At 29.9% G+C, this 15,312-nt stretch overlaps 3 protein-coding genes across 5 annotated transcripts; 2 read left to right on the top strand and 1 right to left on the bottom strand.

The window, feature by feature from the left end:
* Positions 1–231: 231 nt before the first annotated feature.
* LOC101490093 (WUSCHEL-related homeobox 9-like) lies at positions 232–3,752 on the top strand. 3 transcript variants are annotated; one of them, XM_073368217.1, is made up of 5 exons: positions 232–747; positions 1,200–1,389; positions 1,658–2,545; positions 3,090–3,292; positions 3,384–3,752. In XM_073368217.1, exons 2-5 carry the CDS (start codon positions 1,257–1,259, stop codon positions 3,387–3,389), a joined length of 1,230 nt encoding a protein of 409 aa, XP_073224318.1. In that variant the 5' UTR covers positions 232–747; positions 1,200–1,256; the 3' UTR covers positions 3,390–3,752. The 3 variants fall into 3 exon arrangements, with proteins under 3 accessions (XP_073224318.1, XP_004485856.1, XP_004485857.1); XM_004485799.4 differs by having other exon boundaries at positions 1,197–1,389; XM_004485800.4 differs by lacking the exon at positions 232–747 and having other exon boundaries at positions 820–1,389; positions 1,661–2,545.
* A 5,443-nt stretch (positions 3,753–9,195) lies between these two features.
* On the top strand, positions 9,196–11,622 carry LOC101489774 (ras-related protein RABA1f-like). The gene is made up of 2 exons (XM_004485798.4): positions 9,196–9,743; positions 10,940–11,622. Exons 1-2 carry the CDS (start codon positions 9,523–9,525, stop codon positions 11,370–11,372), a joined length of 654 nt encoding a protein of 217 aa, XP_004485855.1. The 5' UTR covers positions 9,196–9,522; the 3' UTR covers positions 11,373–11,622.
* Positions 11,623–12,433: 811 nt separating this feature from the next.
* LOC101489452 (uncharacterized) lies at positions 12,434–15,088 on the bottom strand. The gene is made up of 2 exons (XM_004485797.4): positions 14,461–15,088; positions 12,434–12,695 (listed from the first exon to the last, which is right to left on the bottom strand). The coding sequence occupies exon 1, from the start codon at positions 14,870–14,872 to the stop codon at positions 14,510–14,512; it is 363 nt and encodes a 120-aa protein (XP_004485854.1). The 5' UTR covers positions 14,873–15,088; the 3' UTR covers positions 12,434–12,695; positions 14,461–14,509.
* Between the last annotated feature and the right edge of the window lie 224 nt (positions 15,089–15,312).

Genomic DNA, 15,312 nt, shown 5'->3' with positions numbered 1-15,312 from the left:
CCGTTGATTGAGTTGTAATAGATGAATTGAAGAAAATTGAGGGGAAAATATAGGTGTGTGAAAGTAAAAAAAGACAATAAATATGACCCCTCGATTCAATCGAAACACCTTGGTCCTTACTTTGCCGAAAATAACCGAAAATAGTTGCAATTACTAACCCACCACCGCTTTCCAATCAAATACTTGTTTCTTTTTCTTTTTCTTCTTCTTGACTTTCAAACTTTGAAAACTCTCTCTCTCCATCCCCCTTATTTATTCCCACAACAACCTCATCCATTAGAATAATCCCACACTTATTATTTCTTCACCCCTCTCATTTATTAACACTACAAGCAAACCATTTTTATTTTTCTCTTTCCCTTCTCCCATGGTATTGTGTTCAAAGATAGAGACAAACTCATCAGATCACACCCACCACCACTACTCTTTTCAAAACCCTAGCTAGCATTAACACTCTCTCTCTCTCTCTCTCTCTCTCTCTCTCTCTCTCTGCCATCTCTGAACCAACAAGATTCCTAATTAAGTCCCCAGCATGTATTCTTTTCCATGTTCCCTTTGCTTCTCATCCGGGGGAAATTTCCATCTACTTTAAAAATATATAACTTTCTTTTTTTTTTTGTTGCTATATTCACACAAAACAAAAACTTTTTTTTTCACCTTCATTTCCCCTACTACTATTAATGCAAAAGTAGTTTAAGCAAAAATAAAAAAGCTATACCTATAATATTGCAGGGGATGGGATACACGGTACTCTCTCTTTATTATCCTCACAATATTCCCTTTTTATTTATTTCTCTTTCCTTTCTTGTTTATCTTTCTCACAGGCGATTCTTGTTGCCTTTCTTCTATTTTTATATATTCCATATTTATTATTATAAACCTTTTCATCTTTCGTTTTAATATGTTAAATGTTAAGTAAAATTCTTAGTATCTATAATGATGATGAGAATATAATAATAACTTTATACTTATGTAAACATACATAGTACATGAATATAATGATAAGAGATTTAATTATTGATTATTGATTATTGTTATTATAGAGGGTAGGTGAAGAGGCTATATAAGAAGATGTTTGCATGTTGTTATGTTAAGTTGAGTTGAGACCAAAAAACAAAAGAGTAGAAAACAAAAAGGGCTAGATGGCTGCTTTCTAGATTGTTTTCTCATTTGGTTGGTTGTTTTTTTATATCTAGCAGCTTTGATCAGTTCATTGATTCATAATCATAATCATCATCATCAACATCATCATCATCATGGCTTCTTCTAACAGACACTGGCCAAGCATGTTTAAGTCTAAGCCTGCCTGCAACCCTCATCACCAATGGCAACATGACATCAACTCCTCTCTCATCTCTTCTTCTTGCCATAGAACCCCTTACTCTTCAGGTAATAATCAACTCCTCAAACCTAATCAATCACCTAAATCTCATCACACCATATTTATAAAACTATTAATGTTAACATTTTCAAAGTTTATTTTGGAGCATATACATCCACTTTTTAATATAAATAATATATTTTTTTACATAAAATATAGGCAGAGATCATCCTTATTTCCAATTTGTAACAAGTTACTGACTAAGATCTTTTCAAAGATGGAAGAAGTTAATGATTAAATTATTGACAATTTTGTTTTTTTAAATGTTAATGGAAGAAGGTTGTGAAGAGAGGAGTCCAGAGCCAAAACCAAGGTGGAATCCAAAACCAGAACAAATCAGAATATTGGAAGCAATATTCAACTCAGGTATGGTGAATCCACCAAGAGATGAAATAAGGAAGATAAGAGCACAGTTACAAGAGTATGGTCAAGTTGGTGATGCCAATGTTTTCTATTGGTTCCAAAACCGCAAATCTAGAAGCAAACATAAGCTTCGCCATCTTCAAAACCAAAACTCTTCAAAGAATCAACAAAATATTCTAAACCAAGAACCACCAACACAACAACAAAACCCTAATCCTATTTCATCATCACTTCCTCAAATCACTCCACCTTCATCTTCATCATCTTCCTCTGAGAAATCACCACCAAAAGAAATAATACCATCCAAAGTTTTTTCTCTTGGATTCTCTAACATCAATGATGTTGTGCCTAATTCTCCAACTACTTCTGTGAACCAAACATATCTTCATTCTCAAAATGAAACAACTCTTCTTCCACCACCACCACAACAACAACAAGTAGCTTCTGCAACAAATGAAACTAATTTCTTCTTTCCAATGCAACAGCATGGACAAGGAATAGTGCTACCTAACAATGTTGTTACATCACAAGGGTTTTGTTTCTCTGAACTCTCTAACATGGTTCATGCTCAACCACACAACACTGGTCATTGCACTAGTTTTCTTCTTAGTGAAATCATGAACCATGGTGCTAATTCCTCAAAGAAAGATCAAGATCAGGATAATAAGTCTGTTAAAATAATGCACCAAATTCCACACTTTAACTTTTGTTTCACTCCCACAACTAGTACTACTACTGTTGTACCTCCTACTACTTCCTCCACCATCACTGTTCCATCCCCCATCATTTCTCATGCTCAAGGTATTCATTACTTATTCACTTCATCAAGTTCATTTCTACATGCTAATCTTTCTATTTATCTTTTAACTATTTTTAAAAAGTTCTTTTTCCTAACAATACATGTCTAAAGTGCAAGAGCAAAAACACAAGATCTTTATATATTTTTAAAAGTAACATTAATGATATTTTATAGATGTCTTTAAGAAAATTTAAATAGTCAAATTCTTATGTTAAACTGATATATCATGGACAAAATTTTATAATTAGCTTACACACATATATGTGTTGTGTATTTGTCTTTTTTTTTCTTCTTTTTTACACCGCCTTATAGAACCTAAGAACATATAGTTTTTGAAATAAAAATGATAATGTATGTGAAAGTGAGAATTAAGGGAATAGGGCAAGAGTAATGTGAATGGGAGGTGGGTAGAGTACCATAGTTTTAGGGTCACGTGTGCATGGCATTATTGGGTTAAATATAGGCTTTAGTTTTTGTTTGACTTTTGATATAGTTAGTAATGAAGGTGGTAAATATTTACATGAGAAATGATTGAGTGTATCTCAGGGCATGGAGAAACAGGTGTTACAGCAGCAAGATCAATGGTGTTCATTAATGATGTTGCGTTTGAGGTAGCATCTGGACCTTTCAACGTTCGTGAAGCATTTGGTGATGAAGCTGTACTCATCCATGCCACTGGTCAACCTGTTTTAACTAACCAATGGGGTGTCACTCTCCAATCACTCCACCATGGTGCATGTTACTATCTGGTGCGCACGTAACACACACATTTTATTACTTTTTCTTATTAGATTATTAAGCTTACGTTATTTATTTTATGATTTTTTGTTGTTGTTGCAGATATAGGAAAAAAGAAAGGTGAAGGAAGGGTGATTGAGTAAAATGAGGCTTTATTATATATTATTTATGGTGTGTTTTTATATTTTGATGAGTTTGTGGTTTGTTCTTTTTGTTATGTTTTATCACCGTACGTGTGTGTTACTGCTATTAGGATTATTGAATAGGGTTTGTAGACAGACACTGCTCATGAGTATGAATGACTTCAGATGGTTCAATCTATATGTGATGTTCCAATCCAACTATGGATATAATCATCACTTTGTTGACCTAAATACTTAAGTATGTAACTTTTATTTTTCTCCTATGTTAGTTTCAACTCAACTATATTACTATGTTAAATGTTATGATATGAAGGTTATTAGTTATGGATGTGTTTCTATACTCTTCCAATAATATACTACCTCCTTAATTTTAAAGTCTTTTTCAACTTATCAAATGTATTTATTGTTATTTTCTTAAACACATCTTTTATTAATTCTATAAAGAAAAAAATTAGATAGGTTTGTATACAAATAATATTTTATAAACATCTACTTATTAAATGCATTTTTTTAATAAGAGTGTACAAAGCAATTAAGGTAGTAAGTTAGTATTCTAGTTGTAATTGAATTTCAAGTTTGAATTTTGACAACATTGAAGTGCCATTGAAATTAGTAAATTCAAATTTCACAGTCAATTATTTTGTTTCACAATACTACCATTACACCATATGGTGAAAAGCGGTGAGTATTTCAAAGTAGTATAGTGATAGTGTAAGTGGAAAAATTGGTAAATAATTAAAATAAATAGTAGTAATATATATCTTGATAAAATTATCAAGCTGATAATTTTTGTAATTTATTTGCTTCAATCTAGTTACTATACATCATTTATTTTTTATGATGAAGGAAAATAATTCTATATCAATTTGAAAAAATCTAAATTTAATTATGAAAAATTATTTGAAAAAGGAGGTAAAAAGGTTAATTTATTAATTGAATTACACTATATCTTGTTCAAAAACAAATAGTTTACACTATTTTGATCCTAGTTAAGTGAATTTAATTTGAATATTTCATACCAAAAAATACTGAAGGAAAATTTGGATCGTTATTTTTTACCAAAACAAAACAAAAATTGGAATATTAATTGCAACACTTATTTTACTATTGAAATTACACTATTAATTCTTGTGGTTCTTAACATAACAAAATGTTTTTTTTTTTATTACACAAAACACCATTTTTGCATTTTGTACTACTACTATAAATGTTTATTATATACAACACCAATTTTGAGTTGAATTAAATTACAAGTTATCTGATTTTATGTGGTTTGTTTGATCAAAAAAGATCCCAAGCTCTCAATGTGTATGGCATTTAAAAGTGTATGTTTTTAATACAAATCAGAAAGGTCTGACCCGAAACGGAATGGTACCAACGTTTTCACACAAACATCCAAAATTTGTCTTCATCTCATCAAAGTAAAGTAAGTAAAAGCACTGTATACTTCTGAATGTCATTCTAATAAAATAATATTATCTCAAAATAAATAATATAATTTTTCAATAATTATCATATACATAATTTTCAAAAATTATGATGAATAGTTAATAAATATAAATTTTCATTTTTTTTAAATTATTATATTTTTAATATGTAATGTAGATGAGGTATGTGTTGAACACAATTCAAGTTGAATAACTATTCTTTTCCAATAAATAAATAAAAAAAAAAAGTTGAAAAAAGAATAGAAAATCTAGTTGATGCATCTATATATCTATCTAGCAATTCATTCATTTCATGATATCACAGGTATACAGTTACGGATAGGTTTGTTTACGTGTTGTTTTATAACAACAGTGTTTCTTTTCTCTCATCATGATTTGACACTTTGATTTCGATTTGTCAAGTAGACCTACTTCAGTTATTCAATTATTATATCACCAGTACACTGAAATAATACACTTTTTATTATTTTTATCTTCTAATTATTACTCCAAATCTTTGTTTATGCTATGTCACACTCGAAACATATATACCTTTTTGTTTTCTCACCTATCTTTTATGCTATGTCACTCACACGCTAAACATCTATTAACTTTTTTCTTTCTGCATGAACCATCACATACAATATGTGAATGATATGTATGATCACAAAAATATATATAATCATGACCATGACGAATTTTGATGATACTTCAATCTTTGCAAACTCATATGATATGATGTGAATGGTATTTTCTTTCATTTGGTTGATAGATGGAAGCTTTGTTGAGCGAATATATAAAAAGCATGTATGTCTTAGTCATAAAGTGTTTGTGACTTTTTGGTCATCATTGATTGGAGCTAGATTCGTCTGTCTTCATATCATCACTTCATACCATCATCCCCACAATCCTCATTTTCACATTTATTACGATCAATTATTTAGTTTTAACTATAATTTCTTTTAATTTAGGACCATAATAATTAAACTGTAACCTAAGGATAAATTTCATAGCCAATCCATATATTCAATGGGGCCCTAGCAACCAACCAGGGTAACCAATTTATGAGCGGAAGCAATTTTTTTTTATTTGAGTTTAATTAGTATATTTTTAAGTTATATTTGAGATTAAAAAAAAAAAAAACAGAAAAAGAAAACTTTTCCTTAAAGAAACGAGACTCTTAAAATATGTTTAAGTCTATGTCTCTTAAAGCGTTAGTTAATAAAAACTAAGAATAAATTAAATCAAAATTCCTATAACTAACAAGAGATTCAAAATTTATAATTCTCTTCTTATTAAGAATATTGACGGAAATATCTTTTTCTTGAATAATATAATAAAGAAATATCTCTCACTTCTTCAATATATTATCTATGATAAACTCCAACTAATTAGAGTAACTAATTAGAGTAGTGATGGAACAGTTGAAACCCCTCCTACACCAACAGAAAAACATACAAGATGTCAATATAACAAATAATATTCCTAAAATCATCATTAGTTTAATTCCAACTCATAATAAGACTTGAATCTCAAAATGCAAAATACTATACCACCTTACATACCCAAAGGTAAAATTGTCATTTTGCTTCCTAGCCAAATCTCTGAACTTAGCAACACATTGATTTGTAATTAATAAGTTTTATTTATAAGTTAAAATATATTGAAGATAGTATAAATGGTATTCCAATTCTTATATGAAAATCTTTTTAAATTTAAAATTATAGTAGAAAAACTCTACACATCTTTTATAAAAGACCGTAGAACTCTTACAAAATCATATATTCAAAAGGCGGATAAAAAGAACAAATGCAGCGTATCTTGATTTGTAATAATATTTATATATTATTATTAAAATAAAAATTTATATATATATATATATATATATATATATATATATATATATATATATATATATATATATATTATCTTAGAAAAGTTAGTTTAGTAGCCTTGTATAAACCATTTTCACTCTTGTAATGCATTTCCCCTTGTCTATATTCTATCACCCAAAAGTGGTACCTTACATAGAGTAAATTCTGAATATATATCTATTTTTGTAGTTTCTCTTTGGAAGTAAGTAAATATTGACCAGTAGAAGCCTTAATCTTCTTTTCTCTTTACGCCCTTCCTTTACTTGCAACAGTTCGTGTTGCTAGGGATGACAAACCAATCAAATTGAAAGAGGGCCATTGAAAATATGGTTCATCAAAACTTTATGTAGTTTGCTATGGTCGATTATTGAGGCGTTGAAAATTGAGTTATATAAGTGTTTTTGCAACAAATATTTTTAGAGAAATATAAGTAAAACAATATATGTATCTAAACCGTATTTAGTCCTTATATTACTTGAATTTAATTTATAAACTCTCTTGTAAATGTATATAGTTTCTATAAGATGAATCAATTGCAATTATTATATCATTAATTATATTTGATCTTTACTATAATTATTGATAATATTATCTAATATAATTGGTCATAATTTATAGTAAAAAAATTCATATCCACCGTATATAAAAACTAAACTTTTTATTTATTTATATTTTGGTCGATGGAATGAGTCAATTATGAAGTGTTTTTCTCTCAAAAATGGAAGAAAACGGTCGATGGAATGAGTCAAAGATTTTTTAGGGTAAAGAACCCAAAAATTTAAATTTATTGTAATGTATTTCAGTGTAATTAAGTAGAATTATTTTCAACTTTAGAATAAATTAAAAGTTAAAGTTAAAATTTGGATTTTTTAAAAACTGACCAATTTATATAAAACAAAAATTAACTTTTAACAAAAAAAATTTATTCTCTAAAAAAAACTAATTTAATCAATTTACACTATACTCATATTAGTTATTAGCCCTCCTAATGTGTTATTAATACCTTTTTATCTAGTAAAAAAACAAAACAAAATTATTTTTATTTAAAATTATTTTTCTTCACCGTAAAATCCAACATCCAATAAATATTTGATAAAAACACTAAAATATCCTTGCTATGTTTCTCCATTTTGTCCATCATTATCTATTTACTCATTATTTATTTATTTTGAAAAATAAAATTAATATAATAGCACGAGGCATTCGACCCATGGCTTCTTAGTTTTAGGCCCAATTACAAATCCATCTTTAATTCTACAACAAGGAGGAATCTATTTCTTAACTCAACAACTAATATTTTCATCCTACAAATATATTAAAATTACAAAATACCATATACACTTCTATTATAATTGATGGATAATTTATTGCAATTGTTGGGCCCAGTCCAATCTAATTGTTGGTAGTGTTAATATACTGCCGGTTTTACTTTGGTTCGGGCACAATTAACACTACAACCACAAATAGATTAAAATGCAAAAATAATTGAAGATTTAAAATCAAAATATTAAAATTCTCTTTGTAAGCTCTCTCTTTTATAATCTAAAATTATAGTTCTATTAATTTAAAAATGTCTATAAATTTCTTCACCGCTTAATTTGAAGCTTTATTTTCCGGATATATCAATTGCATAAGTCAATTAAATTGTATTATTTTATTTTATATATCATTAAAGTATTCTTTAAAAAAATAAAGTTAAAAATATGTTACAGTGATAAAATATGTGATAAAAAGAATAAATGTTTTAAAAAATTAAATAAAAAACCTTGGTATATATGATAATTTTTAAAATGAATTAAGACTCTATTTATCGAGATTTAACCACTCATAGTGGATAACTTATAATTTATAAACTTGTATGATAAAAGAAGAGTTATTTGGCTTTTATTGTATTTTGAGATGCAATTTTAGGTAATTTAAAATTTATAACTTATATTATAGTAAATATTTTTATCATATTTTATCCCTATTATGTTAATTAAAAATAATTAAAATTATTATTTTTATATAGTTTTATATTTATCATCTTATTCAACCGTTAATTTATTAACACTTAAAACTCAATCAGTTTTTTTTTTGTCTTAGCTTTTTTTTTATCCACTATCAATCGACTGTTTTTTACAACACTATCAATTAACTTTTCTTTTACAAGACTATCAGTTAAATTATCAGCAATCCACTATAAAATCATTTACTATTGGTTATCATATCCATTTTACCAAACAGAATTACATATTGTTTTTTCAAAAAAAAAAAAAGGGAAACATAACTAAATATTTTTGTTTTGAAGCAATTTAAAAAAAAAAAAAAGGGATTTGTCAGTGTAGCCAATAGAAAAGAATGGAAAAGTGTATATTATTATTATTATTATTGTTATTATTATTATTATTTATTATTATTTATTTTGGCAGAAAAAATGTTTATTATTATTATTTAAAAAAGGGAAAGGAGAAATTGTTTGTCATTTTAGGTCATGATTGCCATTTGCAACCATTCCCCAAAACAAAACAATTTGCCAAGTAAAAACCTCTTCCCACATAACATTGCTGTTTCATTCAATTATTAGCTTCTCTCTCGTTGTTTTTTTTTTCTTCTTCTTCTTATTACGTTATTATTCCAAATCTGGAAAAACAAAAACAATGTTTCTTTGATTATTATTAATACATTCAAATCTCATCAAACCATTTGAATCTCATACATAACAAACTCATCAAAATCTTTTGTTTTTCTTCATCCAATCTTTGATTCTCTCTCTAGCCAAACACCACATAGAAAAAAAGGGTGTGTGTGGGGGCAAATGGGGGCATACAGAGCTGATGATGATTATGATTATCTGTTCAAGGTTGTTCTGATTGGTGATTCTGGTGTTGGAAAATCCAACCTTTTGTCTAGATTCACCAAGAATGAATTTAGCCTTGAATCAAAATCCACCATTGGTGTTGAATTTGCAACCAGAAGCATTAGGGTTGATGATAAGGTTGTCAAGGCTCAGATTTGGGATACTGCTGGCCAGGAAAGGTTAGCATTTTTTTCTTAATCTATATTGTTATCTCTTTCATGCTTTGATTTTGTTTATTGCATTTTGATTAGGTAGTTTAGTAGCCATTGTTCAATGTGATTTTTTTTTGGATTTTTTCTTCTTATGTATGAATGTCCTTGATTTGATTGTGATGGGTATGAGGCTTTTCTGCACCCTTTATGCTGATAGCTTAGAATATGCATTACAAGCTTTTATGCATTGTTATTTGACACCCTTGTATTTGGAAAAGGGAAAATGTTAACATTCGGTGTCGGATGTCAATTTGTGTGTCCACCAAACATTCTCTTGGGAATTTGATTATAATTATTGTATGACAGAAATTTGAATTGTGTTTTCTGCTGTCATTGTGTTTCTGTATTAATTGTGGACCTCAATTCCTCAATGCATTTCTTGTTTCAAATTGACTTATAGATCCTAGCATTTATGCATTTATTTCTTGTTGACTATGGAATTCACATACACAGATTGTTCTTTTGTCGTGTTCTATTGCATCTTTTAAAAGGCCGTTGAAGTTGCTGGTAACAATATTTGAAGCTATTACTTGGCTAGTCTTGCTTGCCAAGGTTACTAATGTCTTCAGTTTGTAACATGTAATATTAATATGCTCCCTTTTGCTGGTATGGTTTACTCTTATTTGACCGGAGCTTGAATTTGGCTTGTTAGCTGTTATATTAAAATGCCTTGCCTTGAAGATTATAGTTGTAATAATTTGAATTCTTGTGTTGCTAAATCTGTGAAGATTTCCCCCCTCATGTCAAGGTTGATGTATGGAAAATTTTAATATTATTATCATGTTGTAGCATCACGATGAACATTTAGGAATTAGGATTCCTCGATGGTTGTTTGATCATATGCTATGTTAGTACTAAGAAATAGAAAAGGTTAAATCATGACTGGAACTAGTATTGCCCTAATTACTATAACAAAACCTCCCTTGGTAGGTAGGGTGTTATTATCATTACTCATCACTAATGTCTGAACTTTGTTGTATGAGGCCTATAGTTGAATGTCAGATGAATGTGGATATTCTGTAATGGAACTTGATAGCCTTGTGGATTAATAATCCCAGCAAAAATCTTCGCCAAATTTTGTCTTCCATATGATTAATTATTTTCAATGCTGTATTTTATTGACTTGACATGAATGATACATCTTAGTTTACTTTTTTCTAAAGGTACCGAGCAATTACAAGTGCATATTATAGAGGAGCTGTTGGTGCTTTACTAGTGTATGATGTTACACGCCATGTTACATTTGAAAATGTGGAGAGATGGTTGAAGGAGCTGAGAGACCACACAGATGCCAACATTGTGGTGATGCTTGTTGGGAACAAAGCAGACTTGCGTCATTTGCGAGCAGTTTCAACTGAAGATGCAACGGCTTTCGCTGAAAGAGAGAACACATTTTTCATGGAAACTTCTGCCCTCGAGTCCATGAATGTCGAAAATGCCTTCACTGAAGTGCTGACGCAGATCTACCGTGTTGTGAGCAAGAAAGCCCTTGAGATTGGTGATGATCCAGCAGCACTACCAAAAGGACAGACAATTGATGTTGGATCTCGGGATGATGTATCGGCTGTGAAGAAATCTGGATGTTGCTCTGCTTGAGTTTACAATAAAAGTTTCTGTATTTTTACTGTAAACCTCTATGCCTTGTTTATATCGATGTAGAGATCAGTCTTACGCCCTTACAGCGTGAAAATGATTGTCTAAACTCTAAAGAGCATCACTCTGAGCTTTCGGCGTAGAAAAATTTGTTCAATATTAGTTAGATGTTTAGGAAACATGCTCTTTAATTTTGTTTTGTTCTTGTCTCTGTTGAAGAAGTTCATTTATCTAATTTCAGGTTTATTGAATATTTACAATGACTCGTTTGGATTAGTTTGTTCTTTGTTGTATATCAGCATTTTTAGCTGAGATAAGTATTTGGTTGGGAAAAGTAAGTGAGTTTTTCAAAAAGTTGAGGTACAAAAGTCAATTTCAGCATTAATCCTTAGTGTAACATCATTTTAATTTTTCTTGTTTTACACTATTTGCTGGAAAAAGTATTTGCTGAAAGTTATAAATTATTTCAAAGGCTTCTTCATTTTGTTTGTTCGTGTCTAAGCATCATATTCTTACCATGTAAATTTTTTTCTTCTTGTTTTACATTGCATGAATGTGGAAGCAGTAATTTGTTTTTAGAAGTTACGAAGCACAGTGTGGTAAAATTAGCTTTTTACTGAGTCTTTTTAGACTTAGATTTGTTACTTAACTCAAAATGTTCTATTTATAGGAATAAAACAGCATATTTTTAAAAGCAACTCCAAAAACAGAAGATTTTATGTATATTATATGAGAAAAAAAATAATTTTTCTTTTGCTGTATTCAAAAGCTTGGTACTGATGATTGTCAATTCAGTTTAGTACTGAACGTGAAACGAAACTAAACTAGATCATAATCACTCATAAATTGCTTGTTGTGACAGCTTTTGCATACATATCTACATTCTTTTGTCTTGCAAGTTGCAACCACATCAAAGCAGCTACAAGAACTACTACAAGAAAAACGACATTGTAACAACTGTGTCACGAGAAGCTATTACGAACAATAAGGGCTTATTTATCTCGATAATATGCTCTCTATCTTCGTTTTTATTTACAAAAATACACTTTTCAAATAAAGTCATATAAACAGTGAAAACAACTTTTATTGTTATTACAATTTTCTGTACAAAACTTAAAAAGCAAAAAACACAGTGAATATAAAGTAGTAGCATCTTGTAACTAAAAGTGATAACAGAATAAAAACATAGTATTTAGTTTTTTCAATACAAAAAGGCCTTAAACTTCCATAGATCCATTGCAATCAAGGTGACCCTTCACTTCAGGCTTCAGGGCACTGTCACCAAAAACCAGCTCTTATGTGACTTCATTCCAATTTGGCAGTCGCCTGCAATTTAATTAAAGGAATAAATAAAGAATGTAATTTAATCAAACAAACATGAATGATATAGTAAGATGAACTCAAACCAATTCTTCTGACAATTTTCCACTACTTAGGCATCATTGTTTTATCAATCTAAACTTATTCACTATACTATAGTCCAGGCTTCTAACCTGAATTTGACAATCATTTTCAAATAGACTGTAAATACATTAAATTAAATTTATAAGTACATTCGGTGGGAACTTTGGCAAAAGTACTTGACCTATATAAACAATTTACAGATTGGCGCAGTGTCAAAACAGAGGATTCGAACCATGGAAAAACGGTTGAGCTAATATTCATTTTGTAAGATAATTGCTATAAATAGTTTTATTATATGTATGTATCTTTTTGGCCCTCATAAAATTATGTCAAACTCCGCCACTAGAGCTGTTGTTATGTGACGAGTGAGTCACAAATTGAAGTCGTGAAATCAGTCTCTTGAAAATACAAGGATGCCTACAATAGATTTGAAATTGGAGTTATCACGTTATCATGATTTGTTTCCCTATTTAATTAGAATTAGAATTTGGAGTTTTGTAATAACATAAATAGTGGTTAGGGTATGGCCTTTTTGTATCAAATTAGAATCATCAATCATATCAAATAGCAGTTATTATTTTCTCGACCTATTTTTTTAATCTAAAACCCTATAATTGCAACAACATAAAAAAGTCAATCACGCACAGATATGCTAAGTGACTTCAAATACCCATATGGTATATTGATCATAAAACTGATGACCCTTGTTACGTGAAATTAAAAAATAAACAAATGAAAACAAGAGCTATACCTAGAAAGGTTCCAATTCCACTTAACAAAAGAATGCAACAAAACAAGCAATATGCAGCCAGCCCAAGGCTCCCAGCAAAGAAATTTAATATGATGAAACATTACACTTGGTAACTGATTAACTCCCTATAACACAGGATAAGAAAAGAACCAAAACTACATGTATGCAATAAACCCAACACAGGAAGTTGAGAAGATTTCAAAAGGCCACGGTCACACACATGGCATACTACACGATCATTTAATTAACGCATCAAAAGGAATAACAATTATACATTTCAGAAAAATAACCATTTTGGAGTGGAATGGGGGATAGGATGGAAGTGTTTAGACTTTACTATGCTATGTCACAATCATTTCTTTAGCCGCCCATTTAGTTTCCAATCAAGCATAGCCTAAGCATGCAGTTCTCCAAGAGTATTTCTATATAATGATGTTATGGTGTTTGTAGTAGTATCCAAAGGTTAGGCTCATAATAGACTCACAATTGAACCAACCTTTTCCTAGTTTACCCTATTTTACATATATAAACAAAAACAACATTATATAATTGAATTTCAAAATCAGAACCCTTCATAACTCACAAGCCATGTGAGAAGTTCCAAATACAAAATCTAACAACAAAAGATAATAACACCAAAGGAAGTAAAACAACAGTTACACACCCATAAAAAAGCAGACACTTTTTCATCTTCAAGTTCTTCATATTGACTAGTTCCAACAAGCAAACCTACTTCACAATCTCACTTTCTCAAACATTTACCAGAAGCTGTTTTATCCATCTATACATAAAATTCAATGACCGAAACATATAAAAATGCAAACTTTAACAGTTTTTCAGACACCCAACACCCCAATTCAAGTCCTGTCTATAATTACGGACAACAATTTAAAATAAAAATAAAAAAACCCAAAAAAGGAGAAGAATGAAACTGACCCAGAAGAAGAGAATGAAGCAGCGGGAAGAGAACAGTAGAAAAATTGCATCAATGGGGTTGGGAAGGTTTGTCCTTGTTATCACCGTGAGAGGAAGAAGAGTTGTTATTGTTGGAGTTGAAAGAGGGTATGGGGTTTTCTCCTTTGATAAACCAACCAAGGGCAAAGAAAGCAGTTCCAGCAAGAATGGCAGTACCCCAAGCGTGAGAGTACCATTTACTGTACTGTCTGATTGCGTATTTCCATTGATCTCTCAGAGTTGCGGCATCGGGAATCGATGTCTCTGGTGGGTTGATATGGCTCTTGTGGGTTGAATATTTGGTTGAGCCATGATCGCCATGGGAGGAGGAAGAAGAAGAAGGTGGAAGAGTGGTTTTGGTTTTGGTTTTGGGGTTAGTCTCACTCTCACTCATGCTGGAAATGGAAATGGAAGCACCTCTGCACTGCACGGATTCTTTGCTTTTTCTGTGAGACTCACTTCATATGCAAATTACAATCACAACCTTATCAAAGATTGAAAATAATATATATGTATATTTCTTGTGAAAATAAAACTTTAAAATTATATAAAAATAATCCGTCACAACAAAATTGGTGTTCGGCTGTCCAAATGAAACTAGACTAATCAATGTCAGGAGTTCAAGTTTTGTGATTGTAAAAGAATAACATATTTGAAACGAGATTTTATTAAAAATAGACGATCAGATTCTTAGAGATTAGTCTTTGATAAAAGTCCATGGATATTTCACATCAATAAAATGATTAAAAGAAACATTTGTGTTAATTAATTTTAGAATTTTGTATGGTATTTAAAAATTTAAATTTTTTTCTTTTTTTTATATAAAAAGAAAAA

The sequence above is a fragment of the Cicer arietinum genome, chromosome 1 (assembly GCF_000331145.2).
Source record: "Cicer arietinum cultivar CDC Frontier isolate Library 1 chromosome 1, Cicar.CDCFrontier_v2.0, whole genome shotgun sequence".
NCBI lineage: Eukaryota > Viridiplantae > Streptophyta > Magnoliopsida > Fabales > Fabaceae > Cicer > Cicer arietinum.
This window is presented reverse-complemented; position numbering and strand designations above follow the sequence as displayed.

Bases quoted from the DNA above. Each gene is read 5' to 3' on its own strand.
- LOC101490093 (XM_073368217.1), top strand. From the start codon at position 1,257: ATGGCTTCTTCTAACAGACACTGGCCAAGCATGTTTAAGTCTAAGCCT. The intron at 1,390-1,657 runs GTAATAATCAAC...TGTTAATGGAAG, and splicing joins TAGAACCCCTTACTCTTCAG to AAGGTTGTGAAGAGAGGAGT. The intron at 2,546-3,089 runs GTATTCATTACT...AGTGTATCTCAG, and splicing joins CATCATTTCTCATGCTCAAG to GGCATGGAGAAACAGGTGTT.
- LOC101489774 (XM_004485798.4), top strand. From the start codon at position 9,523: ATGGGGGCATACAGAGCTGATGATGATTATGATTATCTGTTCAAGGTT. The intron at 9,744-10,939 runs GTTAGCATTTTT...TTTTTTCTAAAG, and splicing joins GATACTGCTGGCCAGGAAAG to GTACCGAGCAATTACAAGTG.
- LOC101489452 (XM_004485797.4), bottom strand. From the start codon at position 14,872: ATGAGTGAGAGTGAGACTAACCCCAAAACCAAAACCAAAACCACTCTT.